At 46.9% G+C, this 19,002-nt stretch overlaps 1 protein-coding gene across 3 annotated transcripts in view; it reads right to left on the bottom strand.

Moving 5' to 3' along the window:
* Nucleotides 1–336: 336 nt before the first annotated feature.
* TESC (tescalcin) overlaps nt 337–19,002 on the bottom strand; it is a 155,771-nt gene continuing 137,105 nt past the window's right edge. For all 3 annotated transcript variants that reach the window (XM_063964340.1, XM_063964339.1, XM_063964338.1), the window contains one exon: nt 337–1,036. In XM_063964340.1, coding sequence (XP_063820410.1) covers nt 959–1,036 — 78 coding nt within the window. In that variant the 3' untranslated portion in view covers nt 337–958. The remainder of the gene's footprint in view (nt 1,037–19,002) is intronic.

Below are 19,002 nucleotides of genomic sequence, written 5' to 3'. Positions count from 1 at the left end.
TGCATTTTGCTTACTGTTTGCTTCAGGTTTTCTTTCTATGACAAGGGTACATTTATTATAGCTTCTAAAACAGACCAGTGGTGGTGTTAGCCCACAGCAACCAATCAAATTTTGTCTATCATTTCTCTTGCAGTCTAAAAATTATAAAATGTGGTTGCTATGGGCAACACCACCACTTTTCTATTTTAGAAGCTTGAGTAAATCTACCCCTCAGAGTACAAGCTGTCCATCAAACATAACTTTGGCACACACAAATAGGGGGGAGGATCCTGGATAAAGCTAGCATGCCACCTGTCTGATTCAAATAAACAAATGTAAAACAATGCCAGACAATCATTGTCTATAGGTAGAAAATGCTATTTATTGAATACAATATATTGCCACTTTACTTTCTCAAAAATAGTCACATCAGAGATTCTCAAACATGGGGACAAATGTATTATTCTGGAGACGGCATAAGGAAGTGATAAACCAGTAATAAGTGCTGCAAGGTGATAAATGCACCAGCCAATCAGCTCCTAACTGCTAGTTTACAAATTGGAGTTAAGTGCAAGGTGATAAACGCACCAGCCAATCATCACTGGTTTATCACTTCCTTATGCCTTCTCCTGGTTAATATATCTGCCCCCCAGTCCTCAAGGCACCCCAACAGTCCAGGTTTTAGGTATATCCATGGCTCAGCACAGATGGTTAAATCAAATTGTCTGAGGTGCTAATTAAGTCACCTGTGGCCAAGCATGGATAAGTGTAAAACCTGGACTACTGGGGTGCCCTGAGGACCGTGTTTGAAACCACCTGGTTACAGGTTTGTTTAATATATGTTTATTGAGTTTGAAACAAACATTAAACTAGAGAAATAAGATACCCGCTGTAAATAAACAACACATTCATCTCCAGCAAGTGATAAACAGGTCAAAAAGTTGAAAAATGTTGAAACATCTCCAGCGTCAGCTAAACATCAGTGACAGGAAGGTATAGTGTCCATGTTCAGGAATCGGATATGCATTTTGGTTTCAATATCAATTCCCTCCCAAATCTAGAAGAGAAAAAATAAGATTTTACTCACCGGTAAATCTATTTCTCGGAGTCCGTAGTGGATGCTGGGGACTCCGTAAGGACCATGGGGAATAGCTGCTCCGCAGGAGACTGGGCACAACTAAAGAAAGCTTTAGGACTACCTGGTGTGCACTGGCTCCTCCCACCAAGACCCTCCTCCAGACCTCAGTTAGGATACTGTGCCCGGAAGAGCTGACACAATAAGGAAGGATTTTGAATCCCGGGTAAGACTCATACCAGCCACACCAATCACACCGTATAACTCGTGATACTATACCCAGTTAACAGTATGATAACAACTGAGCCTCTCAACAGATGGCTCAACAATAACCCTTTAGTTAGGCAATAACTATATACAAGTATTGCAGACAATCCGCACTTGGGATGGGCGCCCAGCATCCACTACGGACTACGAGAAATGGATTTACCGGTGAGTAAAATCTTATTTTCTCTAACGTCCTAAGTGGATGCTGGGGACTCCGTAAGGACCATGGGGATTATACCAAAGCTCCCAAACGGGCGGGAGAGTGCGGATGACTCTGCAGCACCGAATGAGCAAACTCTAGGTCCTCCTCAGCCATGGTATCAAACTTGTAGACTCTTGCAAGAGTGTTTGAAACCGACCAAGTAACAGCTCGGCAAATTTGTAAAGCCGAGACCCCTCGGGCAGCCGCCCAAGAAGAGCCCACTTTCCTCGTGGAATGGGCTTTCACAGATTTAGGGTGCAGCAGTCCAGCCGCAGAATGTGCAAGTTGAATCGTGCTACAGATCCAGCGAGCAATAGTCTGCTTAGAAGCAGGAGCACCCAGCTTGTTGGGTGCATACAGGATAAATAGCGAGTCAGTTTTCCTGACTCCAGCCGTCCTGGAAACATATACTTTTCAGGGCCCTGACTACGTCCAGAAACCTGGAATCCTCCAAGTCCCAAGTAGCCGCAGGCACCACAATAGGTTGGTTCACATGAAAAACTGCTACCACCTTAGGAAGGAATTGGGAACGAGTCCTCAATTCCGCCTTATCCATATAAAATACAGATAAGGCTTTTGCAGGACAAAGCCGCCAATTCTGATACACGCCTGGCCGACGCCAAGGCCCACAGCATGACCACTTTCCACGTGAGGTATTGTAGCTCCACAGATTTAAGTGGCTCAACTCAATGCGACTTCAGGAAATCCAACACTACGTTGAGATCCCACGGTGCCACTGGAGGCACAAACGGGGGCTGACTATGCAGCACTCCCTTAACAAAAGTCTGAACTTCAGGCAGTGAAGCCAGTTCTATTTTGGAAGAAAACCGATAGAGCCGAAATCTGGACTTTAATGGAATTCAATTTTAGGCCCATAGTCACCTCTGACTTGTAGGAAGTGCAGAAATCGACCTAGCTGAAATTCCTCCTTTGGGGCCTTACTGGCCTCACAGCATGCAACATATTTCCGCCATATGCGGTGATAATGGTTTGCGTTCACTTCTTTCCTAGCTGTAAATAGCGTAGGTATAACTTCCTCCGGAATGCCCTTTTCCTTCAGGATCCGGCATTCAACCGCCATGCCGTCAAACGCAGCCACGGTACGTCTTGGAACAGACAGGCCCCCTGCTGCAGCAGGTCCTGTCTGAGCAGCAGAGGCCATGGGTCCTCTGAGATCATTTCTTGGAGTTCTGGGTACCAAGCTCTTCTTGGCCACCCGGAACAATGAGTATAGTTCTTACTCCTCTCCTTCTTATTATTCTCATTACCCTGGGTATGAGAGGCAGAGAAGGGAACACATACACCGACTGGTACACCCACGGTGTTACCAGAGCGTCCACAGCTATCGCCTGAAGGTCCCTTGACCTGGCGCAATATCTTTGTAGCTTTTTGTTGAGGCGGGACGCCATACTGTCCACCTGTGGCCTTTCCCAACGGTGTACAATCATTTGGAAGACTTCTGGATGAAGTCCCCACTCTCCCGGGTGGAGATCGTGTCTGCTGAGAAAGTCTGCTTCTCAGTTGTCCACTCCGGGAATGAACACTGCTGACAGTGCTAACACATGATTTTCCGCCCATCGGAGAATCCTTGTGGCTTCTGCCATCGCCATCCTGCTTCTTGTGCCGCCCTGTCGGTTTACATGAGCGACCGCCGTGATGTTGTCTGACTGGATCAGCACCGGCCGGTGTTGAAGCAGGGTCTAGCCTGACTTAGGGCATTGTAAATGGCCCATAGTTCCAGAACATTTATGTGTAGGGAAGTCTCCTGACTTTTCCATATGCCTTGGAAGTTTCTTCCCTGTGTGACTGCCCCACAGCCTTGAAGGCTGGCATGCGTGGTCACCAGGACCCAGTCCTGTATGCCGAATCTGCGGCCCCCTAGAAGATGAGCACTCTGCAGTCACCACCACAGCGACACCCTGGCCCTTGGAGACAGGGTTATCCGCCGATGCATCTGAGGATGCGACCCGGACCACTTGTCCAACAGATCCCACTGGAAGATCCTTGCATGGGACCTGGCGAATGGAAATTCTTCGTAAGAAGCAACCATCTTTCCCAAGGCTCGCGTGCATTGATGCACCGACACCTGTATTTGTATTAGGAGGTCTCCGTCTAGAGACGCCAACTCCTTGGACTTCTCTTCCGGGAAAACCCTTTTTATCCTGTTCTGTGTCCAGAACCATACCCAGGAACAGTAGACGCGTTGTAGGAACCAGCTGCGACTTTGGAATATTCAGAATCCAGCCGTGCTGTTGTAGCACTTCCCGAGATAGTGCTATTCCGACGAACAACTGCTCCCTGGACCTCGCCTTTATAAGGAGATCGTCCAAGTACGGGATAAGTACTTCGGCCATTACCTTGGTAAATACCCTCGGTGCCGGGGACAGACCAACGGCAACGTCTGGAATTGGTAATGACAATCCTGTACCACAATTTTGAGGTACACCTGGTGAAGAGGGTAAATAGGGACATGCAGGTAAGCATCCTTGATGTCCAGTGATACCCTGAAATTTTTCAGGCTTGCAATAATCGCCCTGAGCGATTCCATTTTGAACTTGAACCTTCGTATATAAGTGTTCAAGGATTTAAATTTTAGAATGGGTCTCACCGAACCGACTGGTTTCGGTACCACAACATTTTGGAATAGTAACCCCGGCCTTGTTGAAGGAGGGGTACCTTGATTTCACCTGCTGGAAGTACAGCTTGTGAATTGCCGCCAGTACTACCTTTCTCCGAGGGCAGCAGGCAAGGCTGATGTGAGGCAACGGCGAGGGGGAGTCGCCTCGAACTCAAGCCTGTATCCCTGTGATACTACTTGCAGAACCTAGGGATCCACCTGTGGGCAAGCCCACTGGTCCCTGCAGTTCCCGAGACGCGCCCCCACTGCACCTGTCTCCACCTGTGGAGCCCCAGCGTCATGCGGTGGACTCAGAGGAAGCGAGGGAAGATATTTGATCCTGGGAACTGGCTGACTGGTGCAGCTTTTTCCTTCTTCCCTTGTCTCTTGTGCAGAAAGGAAGCTCCTTTGACCCGCTTGCTTTTCTGAAGCCGAAAGGACTGTACCTGAAAATACGGTGCTTTCTTAGGCTTTTGTGAGGAAACCTGAGGTAAAAAAATTTCTTCCCAGCTGTTGCTGTGGATACGAGGTCCCAGAGACCATCCCCAAACAATTCCTCACCCTTATAAGGCAGAATCTCCATGTGCCTTTTAAAGGCAGCATCACCTGTCCACTGCCGGGTTTCTAATACCCTCCTGGCAGAATGGACATTGCATTAATTCTGGATGCCAGCCGGCAAATATCCCTCTGTGCATTCTTTATATATAAGACAACGTCTTAAATATGCTCAATGTTAGCAAAATATTATCCCTGTCTTAGCGTATTAATATTATCTGACAGGGTATCACACCACGCTGCAGCAGCACTATTTATGCTGAGGCAATTGTAGGTTTCAGTATATAACCTGAGTGTGTAAATACAGACTTCAGGATCGCCTCCTGCTTTTTATCAGCAGGTTCCTTCAAGGTGGCCGTATCCTAAGACGGCAGTGCCACCTTTTGACAAACGTGTGAGCGCCTTATCCACCCTAAGGGATATCTCCCAACGTGACCTATCCTCTGGCGGGAAAGGGTACGCCATCAGTAACTTTTTAGAAATTACCAGTTTCTTATCGGGGGAAACCACGCTTCTTTACACACTTCATTCATTCATCTGATGGGGGAACAAAACACTGGCTGCTTTTTCTCCCCAAAAATAAAACCCCTTTTATGTGGTACTTGGGTTCATGTCAGAAAATGCGTAACACATTTTTCATTGCCGAGATCATGTAACGGATGTTCCTAGTGGACTGTGTATATGTCTCAACCTCGTCGACACTGGAGTCAGACTCCGTGTCGACATCTGTGTCTGCCATCTGAGGTAACGGGCGTTTTTTGAGCCCCTGATGGCCTTTGAGACGCCAGGGCAGGCGCGGGCTGAGAAGCCGGCTGTCCCACAGCTGTTACGTCATCCAGCCTTTTATGTAAGGAGTTGACACTGTCGGTTAATACCTTCCACCTATCCATCCACTCTGGTGTCGGCCCCACAGGGGGCGACATCCCATTTATCGGCCTCTGCTCCGCCTCCACGTAACCTTCCTCATCCAACATGTCGACACAGCCGTACCGACACACCGCACACACACAGGGAATGCTCTGACTGAGGACAGGACCCCACAAAGTCCTTTGGGGAGACCGAGAGAGAGTATGCCAGCACACACCAGAGCGCTATATAATGCAGGGATTAACACTATAACTGAGTGATTTTTCCCCAAATAGCTGCTTGTATACATATATTGCGCCTAAATTTAGTGCCCCCCCTCTCTTTTTAACCCTTTGAGCCTGAAAACTACAGGGGAGAGCCTGGGGAGCTGTCTTCCAGCTGCACTGTGAAGAGAAAATGGCGCCAGTGTGCTGAGGGAGAAGCCCCGCCCCTTTTTCGGCTGACTTTCTCCCGCTTTTTCTGGAATACTGGCAGGGGTAATTTTACATCTATATAGCCTCTAGGACTATATATGATGTAGATTTGCCAGCCAAGGTGTCATATATTGCCCTCAGGGCGCCCCCCCCAGCGCCCTGCACCCATCAGTGACCAGAGTGTGAGGTGTACATGAGGAGCAATGGCGCACAGCTGCAGTGCTGTGCGCTACCTTGGTGAAGACCGAAGTCTTCTGCCGCCGATTTTCCTGACTCTTCATGCTTCTGGCTCTGTAAGGGGGACGGCGGCGCGGCTCCGGGAACGAACACCAAGGTCTGGTCCTGCGGTCGATCCCTCTGGAGCTAATGGTGTCCAGTAGCCTAAGAAGCCCAAACTACCACCTGTTAGGTAGGTTCGCTTCTTCTCCCCTTAGTCCCTCGCTGCAGTGAGTCTGTTGCCAGCAGATCTCACTGTAAAATAAAAAACCTAAATATACTTTCTTTCTAGGAGCTCAGGAGAGCCCCTAGTGTGCATCCAGCTCAGCCGGGCACAAGAACCTAACTGGGGTCTGGAGGAGGGTCTTAGTGGGAGGAGCCAGTGCACACCAGGTAGTCCTAAAGCTTTCTTTAGTTGTGCCCAGTCTCCTGCGGAGCCGCTAATCCCCATGGTCCTTACGGAGTCCCCAGCATCCACTTAGGACGTTAGAGAAATAAACAACAGTGAACCAATATATATTAGCCACATGATACATGCATTCAAAGAATCTGAAATTGCAAAGAAAACAAGATTTTGTTACGTAGGATACCAGACAATGGATGTCTCGGGTTTATTGCCACTTTACAGGTTTGTTTACTGAGAATCTATCATCTGTTTGGATACCATTCACTCCAACCCTAAACAGTTATTTGTGGATCGTTTTCTGGAGGTCTCCATGGATACCAACCACTTCTGAAAAATGCCTATCAGTGTTACAACGCTGCACAGAGGTGCCTGTTTATGATTCCGCACTTGTTAATATTTCTGCAATCTAGGATCTACCGGTCTTTTATTATATCATACATGGATGTTTTTCTAAGAATGACTACTTGACTTGAGTTTGGATTTTTACATTGTGATGCTTAGACCCCATATTTACTTTTGTGATGTTTACTTTGCCTTATTATTAATGTATGGTGCATTTTTATGCCATTGTAACTTATTTTACTATGTTATTGAGCATATGTTAATTAATGTTTATTTTATACAGATCTGCATGCTATTACAAATTTTTCCCATTACATATATAGTGCTGTTCACTTTGTATTTGTGTAGTAAAAAAATAAGTGGGCATTATCTAATGATTTGCTCAGAATAGTTTTCTGCAGCAGGCTACACAGGTTTCCACAGGGAAACATCGGGGTGTAAGTAGAGATGGATCTGCATCCAGGCACCAACAGGTAAAGCTTTAGCTGTCCCAGGATGCCCCTTCTATAACCCCGCCTCCAGGCACTAGGAGCTCAGTTTTGAAATTGGTGCCTGCAAAGCAAGTCACTAAACAGGAGGGCTATGCTGGCAGCCCTGAAAGCTTTTTACTTTTTTACTGAAAATTTACTTTTTTTCTCTGAGCTAGCAGCACTGTAAGTCAGGGTGACTTCACCGCTGCAGCTCCATCACCTCCCAAGCAGCGCCGCATATTCCCACTGGCTTGCCCTGGTACTTGCGGTGGGGACATTCGCGGGCAAAGGCACAGTCCCGGACCACTCTCCAGGATTGCATGACTGCTACCGGGAGGCAGGTACGAGGGTCTCCTAGGGGGACCCACCATTAGAGAGACGCACCGTGGCGCTGGCACCGAGCAGGGACCCCACTAGACCACCAGGGCAGATGGGCACAGGCCAGGTGTATTACCACCTGTTTAATAAGGCCCTATGGTACCTGTGGTGGAAGACCAAAATAGGGGAGGCGGCGCTTGACCTGTAGCCCCTCCCCCGGCTCTGGGCGCCATCTACTGCAGATTTCCCGCCCTGGAGCTACCTTATTCTCTTCCATTTCCCTCACAGAAACTTGACAGCATAGTAGCAGCAGGTCTCCGGGATTGCTGGGCAAAGGTTTCTATGTAAAAACACCTGTATACAGGACTGCTTTTTATAATACACTTGAGTATCCTACTTGTCTTCTCATACAGTGTTAGTTGAGCATTGTGTACATTGCAGATTATATTGTACGAGTATTCTGCTATATCCTCTGGTCTCCAGACCACGCTGTGATATAAGAGTCCAGTGCAGCATTATTGTAATATAATTTCTACATTGCTTGTGACTGTGTGTGCCTACACTGCTATGTGGTTTCACTTTCAGTGTTTCCCAGCTCTAACTATTCCTATATTCTAACCCTGGGCTAGGTGCGTTTGGGTCAAGAATAATAGTTAAAGCCTGTGTATATCTATATGTATATACAGCATAAGTATATTATATCTGTGTTGCAGTCACACTGTACCTAGGGGGTCATTTCAACCTGATCGCTCGCTGCAGTTTATCGCAGCGCAGCGGACGGGTTGGAACGGCGCATGCGCCGGCGCTGCAGTGCGCCGGCACATGGCAGCCTTCGTTGCCTAGCGATCACCTCTGAGGCAGAGGTGGTCGCTTGGCGGGAGGGGGCTGGGCGGCGGCGTTAAGCCGCCGTTTAGGGGAAGTGGTCCGGCCAACGCAGGCGTGGCCGGACCGTTGGGGGGCGGTCCGCGGTGGCTGCGTGATGTCACACGCAGCCGCTGTGGGCCGGGGAGCGATGATTAGCTCTTGGCCAGCACGCTAAAGATGCGCTGGTCGGGAGCTACTCTTGAAGTGCAAAGGCATCACCGCTGTGCGATGACTTTGCACTTCTGCGGGGGAAGGGGGGGCCGCACTGACATGCGGGGCGGACTAGCCCTGTGCTGGGCGTCCACCCGCATGTCAGTGTGAGTGATCGTAGCTGTGCTAAATTTAGCACAGCTACGATCAACTCGGAATGACCCCCTTTGTGTTATTAACTCACAGCTTACTGTAATATTGTCTGGCTATTTATTGTACTGTGTAAGTCCAGTTATTTACATTCCCACAATGTCTAAAAAAAAAAAGAGCAGTAAACCGGCGGAAGCCCCTGCAGCAGCATCATGCAGAGTGTGCTCCGCGGGTTTGACAGAGGAGGCAGCATTACATGATGGCCTCTGTACTGTTTGTCATAACCTCCCAGTCAGTCCGCAGCTCCTGCACCTAGTCAGGAGCCACCATGGGCAGCATTTACTACCCTACTGGGTACACTGGTAGAATGCCTTGCTACCCCTATGGGGCCGCCTGTAGCACTACCCCCACAAATTGTACCTATGGAAAATCCGCTGTGGGTGGAAAATTTGTCTAACCATCTGTAACAGGTTAATCAGTATCTGGAAAACTCCCTCAGGGCACAAATATGTCTCGGGTATGTCTAAGCGGGCTGCTGCTTTCTCACAGTCCAAACCTCTCTAATGTCTCATCTGAAGAGGAGGGGGAGCGTACTGTCCTGTCTGACACTGATTCTTGTGTCGCAGATGAGGAATCTCCCTTATCAATAGATGTCCCTGCCCTAGTAATTGCTCTTAAGCATATCCTCCAACTCACTGATGAGGAGGATTCCACTACAGTGGCAAAGAAAACTTAAACAGCAGAAGGTGGTTAAAACTGTGTTACCCAATTCTGATCATTTAGTGGACATCAGGTGGGAAACCTGGACAACCCCAGAGGTCGTGGAAAGTGGACAAACGTTGGAAATCCTCCCCTTCACTGGGGACATTCTGTTTGGTGAAGACCTAAATAAGATAGTGTCTGAGCTGGCAGCTGCTAAGACAGCTTTTCTTCCCACTACGAATCCTTCTCAGAAGGCAAAAAGCACCACTTTTCGCTCCTTTCGGCGTCAAGGGAAAGCAAAGGGTCAGTCATACCCTAGACAGTCTCGCGTATCCAAACTCAAGGCAAAACAGCCCTGGGCAGCCCGACAGCCTGCTGTAAAACATGACAAGCCTGCTGCATGACAGTGCTGGCCTTCCCCTGGGGGACCCCAGGGTGGGAGTCCGACTTCTGCAGATCACCCAGGTCTGGCTCACGACCACTTCAGATGCTTGGGTGCTGTAAGTTGTCTCTCACGGGTGCGCTGTCTCATTCAAGAGACATCCCCCTTACCAGTTCTGTACAACAACCCTCCCATCGGACCCGTTGAAAGCGCAATCTCTACAAACAGTTTTCAACTCCCTCCAGAGCACAGGAGTAGTGGTGCTGGTTCCTCAGTCCCAGAGGGGCAGAGGCTACCACTCGACTCTTTCTGGTTCCGAAACCCAATGGGTCATACCAGCCTATACTCAACCTCAAATCTTTGAAAAAAGTTTGTGAGAGTATCCAAGTTTCGTATGGAACACTGCGCTCAATAGTGCTGGCTATGGAACCCGGAGACTATATGGTATCCCTGGATATACAGGATGCATATCTGCATATTCCTATTGCCATCTCGCATCAGCAGTTCCTGCTGTTTGCTATTGGCGACCTTCATTACCAATTCCAGGCTCTGCTGTTTGGACTGGCTACGGCGCCTCAGCTCTTCACCAAGGTCATGGCCAGGGAATCAGAATCCTACCCTACCTGAATGATCTCCTGTTTTTCTAGCAAATTCACAGGTTCTCCTCAGTCAGCTCCACCTGACGGTGATTTTCCTTTAAGTCCCCCGGGGTGGCTGATAAATTGGAAAAAGTCCTCTCTGGTCCCAGCTCAGAGCATGGTGCACCTAGGGGCACTCCTGGACATGCACAGTCAAAGATTGTTTCTGTCTTCAGACAAGGTCCTGAAACTTCAGGACAGTATAAGGCACTTCCTTCGTCGCCCCAGAGTGTCAATGCACTCGACGATGCAAGTCCTCAGCCCGATGATGTCATCCTTCAACATGATAGAGTACGCTCAGTATCAGTCCCGCCCTCTACAACGGTTGATCCTCTCCAAGTGGGATGGCTTACCTCATCGGATCAGATCTCAAATGGGCTCCTTGACTCCGGAGGTTCGTCTGTCGCTGACCTGGTGGCAACAGGACCAGCAATTGAGCAGGGGCCGTCCCTTTTGGATCTCCAACTGGGTCCTACTGACAACGGACGCCAGTCTTCGGGGTTGGGGAGCTGTGTTGTTGTGACACTGGTTTCAAGGTCGTTGGACCAAGGAAGAATCTCTACTTCCAATCAATATTCTGGGGCTGAGAGCAGTGTTCAATTGTTCAATGCACTGTCTCTCGCCCTTCCTCTGGTACGGAACAGGCCTGTTCAGGTACAATCAGACAATGCCACCACAGTGGCCTGCAACAACCATCAAGGCAGCACTTGAAGCCGAATGGCTATGCTGGAAGTGTCCAAAATCCTCTGTTGGGTGGAATGCCATATACCGGCCAAATTGGCAATGTTCATTCCAGCCATCCAAAACTATGAAGCAGACTTCCTCAGTCACCTGAATGTTCACTCTGGAGAGAGGAGTCTTCATCCCAAAGTCTTCCAACTCCTCGTGAACAGATGGGGTCTACCAGATGTGGACCTCATGGCGTCTCAAGGTTCAATCACAAGGTTCCGGTCTTCGGGTCACGAACCAGGAATCCTCAGGCAGCGTTCGCGGATGCTTTGGCAGTTCCATGGAACTTTTAGCTGCCTTACATATTCCGTACGGTGTCACTCCTGCCCAGGGTACTTCGGAAGTTCAAGCAAGAAGGAGGAATACTGATTCTGTTCGCTCCAGAGTGGCCCAGATATCAATGGTTCTCAGACCTACATGGTCTTTTGACGGAGCATCCCCTTCTACTTCTTCAGCGTCAAGACCTCTTACTGCAGGGCCCCATGTCTTTACCCGGACCTGGCCAGACTGGTTTAGACGGCATGGCTCTTGAAGCATCACTCCTAGGAACAAAGGGTTCTCTGAGACTTTAATGCAGACTATGCTGAAGGCTGGCAATCCGGCCTTTGTCCGACTTAGGTCTTCATCTTGCTACCCTCAAGGTTCATATATCTGCCTTGTCGCTGTAGTTCCAGCGCAAGATTGCCTCTATACCTGATGCAAACACGTTCATTCAGAGTGTTCTAAGTAAAATGGGAAGGGGGGTCCTAGTTTGCGCACCATAATTAAGTAATGAGGTGCTACTCTGCTTGAGACTTAATACAGTATACAAGGGAAAAGAGGTGCAGGTGCACTATCTCACACTAGCTCAACCTGTAATAACCAGAGGCATTTAGCATAATCCTGGCCAGGGCTATGAGCTTACCCACCGCGCCAAGGTATCCTCTCATTGGGTAAGTCCCTAACACTAACTATAGGGGTGCAGGACACCCCAGAGCCACCCAGCCACACAACCCCATGGCACCGCAAGAGTGATACAAATAAAGGGTTAAAGAAGTAGGAGCAGCTAATGCTGCATGTGTGAGTGATGTGAGGAGTGAAAGAAAATGATGTGAAAGTGTTAAATATATATAAAACAAACTATAAGTGCCATAGAGTGTTCTGCGTATTCAGCCTCCCTATGTTTCTCCAGTGGCTCCATGGGATCTGTCTATTGTATTGAAAGCCCTTAAAGAGTCTCCCTTTGAACATCTTGAATCAGTGGACCTCAAATGGCTCACGGCCAAGGTCCTGTTCCTGTTGGCTATTGCCTCAGCAAGAAGGGTCTCGGACTTAGACGCTTTGTCCTGTTGCCCGCCCTTTCTGATTTTCCACCGTACAGGATGGTTCTCTGAACTCGACCTGGTTACTTGCCTATAGTGGTGTCATCATTTCACCTTAACCAAGAGATTGTGGTCCCGGCCTTTATCTATTCAGACTTGTCGGCTAAAGAACGTTCTTTAGATGTGGTTAGGTCTCTCTGTGTCTATGTGGACAGGACTGCCTCTATTAGACGATCTGATGCCCTCTTTGTCCTGTGCGGAATCAACAAACGTGGCTGGCCTGCGTATAAGCAAACTTTGGCCAGATGGATTAGAATGGTGATTGCACATGCTTATACGCAAACTGGACTTCCAGTACCAGTTGGGATTAAGGCCCATTCTACTCGGTCTGTTGGACCTTTTTGGGCGGCCCCCCTTGGCGCGTCTGCAGAACAATTGTGCAAGGCGGCTACGTGGTCCGCAGTGAACATGTTTCTTAGGTTCTATGCCTTTGATACCGTAGCCTCCCAGGATGCTTCCTTTGGACGCTGGATTCTAATCCGCTCAGGTGCGTCCCCTGTCTTGAGTACTGCTTTAGGACTTCCCAGATGTTTCCCTGTGGAAACCTATGTACCCTGCTGCAGAAAAGGAGCGTTATGGTAGACTTACCATTGTTAAATCTCTTTCTGCAAGGTACACTGGTTTCCACAGGGCGCCCACCCTGACGCACCTAGCTTCTTTGGGTTTGTATGGCATTAGCCACTGGTTCCTTTTCCTGTCGTGAGAATGTATTCTTATGTGACTAACATCTTCCTTCTCTCTTGCCTGCTTCCTGAATTGGACTGGTTAACAAAATGGAGCTCCTAGTGCTTGGAGGCGGGGTTATAGAGGAGGCCCCCAATGCATCCTGGGACAGCTAAAGCTTTACCTGTTGGTGCCTGGATCCAGACCCATCTCTACACCCCGATGTTTCTCTGTAGAACCTATGTACTTCGCAGAAAGAGAGTTAACAATGGTAAGTCTACCATAACTCTCCTTATTTCACTGCATCAAGCGCAATATTTTATTACTCTGCAAATGATCTAATATTGCTGAGGATCACGTCTTACATGTCCCCCAATACAGGAAAACAAATATATAAAAAAAATCAAAACAAAAATGAAATCCAAAAAGAACAAAAAAGAAAAGAAAAATAAGAATGTCTAGGAATCGCACACACGGAGTTTAGCCCATAAGCTCCATGGTGGGGGCTGGTAGCCATTCTCTGTAACTTTCTGCGTGATATGTTTTCATTAGAAGAAGTTAATAATACAGGTTGAGTATCCCTTATCCGTCCCGTACTGAGATGACACATACTGTAATCACAGGCTAAATATTTATAAGTAAAAGGGTCACTTCTGTTTAGATGTTGCATACCGTAAGACATACCATCAAGGGGGGACGTTTTTAAACTAAACATCTGTTTTTGAGCAAACTAAATTTGTGGGATAACTGTTACAATATTGCTTAATGGCTTACAATAACATAACTATTACAACAATTATTAAAATTGATTTTATTTCATGTTGTCTAATTTTCCCCTATGTAGTATATAACAAAAAATTAATAAAGATAAAATTGTATTTTCATGGAGGTTTTAAAGAAAACAAAAACAAAGATCCAAATTTCAAAGATGAACTCAACCATGCTATCATTTTAATATTTGTTTTTCCATTTGGGACAATATTCCTTGAATATGTCAAACTCATGTGAAAGAAGCTGGAAATCCTGAGAAGCCTCCCAACATAATTTATTATGAGTGAGGAATTTGGAAACAGTAGTGTATACCTGGCTGAAGGGAGATAGATTAGGTACCCGTGCCAACTGTATGTAAATTAATTTCTTATCTCACACTACAAACTTTGCAAAATCCTTTAATGGAGAGAATTGTCACAAGGAGAATATTGTATCTCTTGAAACTGTATAAATCATTTTCCTTACGAGCATCAATCTTATTTTAGAAATAGGCACATACCAGCAACATTGTGTAAATAGGTGTGAAAGCCCATTCATTCCATTATGCCAGGGTTTTATGTTTACACTGTGTGTGTGTGTGTGTGTGTGTGTGTGTGTGTACCTAAATAGAAACATGCAAACTGCCGTTACTGTAGGACGTCTCAAAGTCAGCAAAGTGTCAGATTCCCTGATGGACGTAGCTGTAACATGCCTATGTGTTCTTGTCACATGTATGAATAAAAACACCTCTCACATGGTGACATATCTTTTTGGGAAGCAGTCAGCATCCCTGCTGTCGGGATCCCGGCAGTCAGAATACCGACGCTGGAATCCTGACACTATTCTGAATGCCGACACCAGCATCCAGAATGGGTGCACCATCCCGGCGCCAGAATGCCGAATGAAGACACACCACGGTGCTGGAGAGGAGGTAAGTGGTGGTGGGGAGGGGGGGGAAGGGTTAGCTTTAGGCTGCATTCCGGAGGTTAGGGTTATGCTGCGGGGTGGGTTAGGCACCCACCCTGGAGGGTTAGGGTTAGGCTGCTGGGGGGTAATGAGGGTTCGGTTTAGGCATCAGGGATGAGGGGTTAGCTTTAGGCACCTCTGGAGGGTGGTTAGGGTTAGGCTACAGGTAGGGAAGGTTAGGTTGGTGGGGAGAGGGGAAAGGAGAGAACACCCCTTACTCACCCTCTGTCGTTTTTTTTCACCAGCGGGATCCCGGCGTTGGTATTTCAAATGCCGAGATTTCTTGGAGGGTTAGGGTGCGGGGTGGGTTAGGCTCCCACCCTGGAGGGTTAGGGTTAGGCTGCGGGGGGTAATGAGGGTTAGGTTTAGGCATCAGGGATGAGGGGTTAGCTTTAGGCACCTCTGGTGGGTGGTTAGGCTACAGGTAGGGAAGGTTAGGTTGGTGGGGGTCGTTTTTTTCACCAGCGGGATCCCGGCGTTTGTATTTCAAATGCCGAGATTCCGTGCGCCGGGAATTCACACTTCTCATCTTTTTCACCCTTTGAGTCCTGTCCATTTGCACTTAACCTATATTCATAGCTTCTATGGTCTATGGAGAGGATGTAGTATTGCATATGGATTGCCTTTAGGATGGCACACATAATTCAGTGGTGATAAAGAACACTGCATATACAAATATAAATAATTTATAGAAAATATTACCACTCAGAGGATCACATATTGTATCCCATTATAATAATTTACACTAATTAAGATCCTAAAACAAGCAGAAACTGAAAATTTAGTAGAAGTAAGCACCGCTAATATCATTAATATTGATAAAACAAAACCGTTCCATTAGTCACATTCCAAATGTATTTAATACATGTGTTATATCTGTGCCTGTGGTGGCCAATCCCGGGATCGGGATCAGCGGGATCCCGGGATTTAGGGCCGGGATTCAATCCTGGGATTGGAAGCTGAAATCCTGGGGATTGAGGGATCAGCGTTGAGCGTACACAGGACGCTCGGATGCTGCCCGGCTTCCTTCTTCCGGCTGCCTAGTGCAGCGTGAGAGGTCACTCTGCACCGTCATACACCGCTGGGAGCTGCCAGGAGAGAGCGGAGGATGTTCCCCACCCGCCCGCCCCCGGTATATGGCGAGTTATGTGTGTGGGGCGAGGGGACGGCCACATAGTTAAAAGCCAATCCCGATACCCGGGATTGAAAAAAATGGCCCGGGATTGCCTTCCCTATCTGTGCCTAATAAACACTGATGCTAAAACATAAAGGTGACCAGTGAGAGAAAGTCCTGGTTGTTTCACAAATTATAGCCGTGAGCAACAAAGTAACAGATCTTTAAATACTAACAAACAATTGTAAACAAATACAGATATTTAGGGGGGAATTCAATTGTGCCTGAAAAAATTTCAGGTGAGAAAAATGGGTTTTACCGCAATATTTTGCCCAATGTTTTTTTACCAGCAATACAATCCAAGCCTGTTTTTTCGCCCAAAATAAATCCCATTTTCGGTTGAAAACCCATACTGTAGGTTCTCGGACCTATGTGTTTTGCGATTGTGACCATGAAAACACTGCACTTATCGGGGGTCCCAAAAAAGATAAATTCCCGATAAGTGCCAGTGTAGGGGTTAATTGAATTCCACCCTAATATTTAACTTACAAATTTCTCTTCGGACAGAATTATATTAGTAGTTTGTATTTGCACAACATTTTTCTTAAATCATTACAGTTGTGTGATTCATATATTGTGATGGACCACATTTTAAAGTGACATTTAATGCATTCCTTGAAATTAATAACGTGATATGTTAAATGTCAATTTAAAGTTTGTGTCATCTTTAAATAAGATGTATTACAGTTGGCCGCAGTCTGGATGTTGGTGGAAGTGATACTGTCTAAATATTCTATGTATACATCTATTAATGCGAGGACTGTCTTTGGTAACTGCTGATCCTTTCTATGATATCCGAATGATAGGTCGGCAGTCAATAGGTCGACAGGTTCACTTGGTCAACATGAAAATGGTCGACACAAGGTTTTTTTATTTTATGCTTTTTTTTTCAACTTTTTCATACTTTACCATCCACATGGACTAACACCTTCCCGAAGCATGGAGCGCAAACACAGAACACTAATTGGGGTTTCATGTACTGAAACCTATAATTTGACACCCCCCAGAAAAAAACATTTCTGTGTCAACCTTTTGATTGTGTCAACTTTTTCAACCATGTGGGGTCAACCTTTTAAACCACACCCCCTTTCTATAGCTGTGATAATCTCACTGAACAGCAGCAATTGTTTTCCTTCTCTTCCACTCTGGAGTTTGCATCTCAGTGTAGGGGATACTCTATGGGTCAATCCTATTAGCCACGAGTCTGCTTGTGGCACAAGTGCGGTACTGCTGGACTCGCTAATTTCTAATATTAGTTTCCCTTTGATCAATTTATGTGACAAGTTTCTATTATTTTTTTACTGGAAAAATTCTATACATTTCAGTAAGACACATATAAAGAGTTAACTTTGGATAGGAGCTGTACTGTGTCAATCTGTATGTTTTATCTGCCTAGCCCTTAATACATACACCCGCACTCCTCCTGAATGGGTATCAGCAGTAACAATAGCTACCACCTGACAACTATATCGCCAAATAACTGATAAAGTCGCTTGGCTCTTTACAGACAAGTTATTTAATTAAATAGTTTTACCTCTGTACAACAAATTCTTGAATTCTTCCCTTTATCCACTACCCCACCCTTACCTGAAATGTGAAGCACTACAGGTTCTCACCGAGATACAAATGTATTGCAGACTGCCCTTAACTATACATCAGAGCACTTCTATGGAAGTGGGTTTATGGAGGTCTGTTGTGAGCTGCGGATGGATTTGGTACATATTTTTACAAATGGGGCTGGAGTTATAAGGTGGGGGATGGAGAACTAGCTGTCATTTCGAATGTGTACAGAAAAGTTTAGAAAACTATATTTAAACTTAGGCTAAATCTATACAAATTAGGACAGCATGGTTGGTGTATTGGTTAGCATTACTGCCTCACAGCACTGTGGTCTTGGGTTTAATTCACACCAATGGCCTAACTGTGTAGACTTTGTATGTTCTCTCCTTGTTTGCATTTCCTCTCCAAAAAACCAAACTTGTGTACATGTGGTAGGGAATATAGGGCCTATTGCATTTGTGGTTGTAGGGTGCATCGCTGATGCTTGCTTGGAAGCAGCAACCATACACACATATGGTAATGCAGCAGGAGATGTCTGATAAAAGTAGACGCCTCCTGCATCGGCTCACCTGCGCCACCATCGGCTGGGTGTGTAACCTATATAGATTGATTATCATACTCAAATGGCACCTATCAAGTGGTGAGATATACAGATGGGTCCACCATCTGCTTCCCCACAAATGGATCGCATGTGCAGCTGCATCACGATTGTGACTAGCCGCACCCATGTGCGTCCCATTTACGAGAGCGAATGTACCCGGTGCAATCCTATGGCTCACTTGTGCGTACACAGTGCACAAGCCCGTGGGCATGCTACACGCAGCAAACTCTGTTGGAAGATGATGACACACAGATGGATAACAATCATCTTACTGCCACATTTACCAACATGAACGGTCACAAGATCTTTACTGGGCATCACAGTCACTTTGGGGTCCTATACAAGATTGCCTTTGTCTTCCAGCATAAGGGTACATTTAGGGAGGCCAATCCCGGGCCGTTTTTTCAATCCTGGGATTCGGGATTGAAAAACGGTCAATCCCGGGATTCCCGTAGGGACCAGTGAAAGATGTAAATCCCGGGATTGCAGTAGGGACCAGTGAAAGATGTAGGGAGCAGCGCTGGAGGGAGGGTGTAGGTAGCGGTGCGGGAGGTATGGAGGGGGTAGGTAGCGGTGCGGAGGTAG

Source organism: Pseudophryne corroboree, chromosome 1 (genome assembly GCF_028390025.1).
Source record: "Pseudophryne corroboree isolate aPseCor3 chromosome 1, aPseCor3.hap2, whole genome shotgun sequence".
Lineage (NCBI taxonomy): Eukaryota > Metazoa > Chordata > Amphibia > Anura > Myobatrachidae > Pseudophryne > Pseudophryne corroboree.
This window is presented reverse-complemented; position numbering and strand designations above follow the sequence as displayed.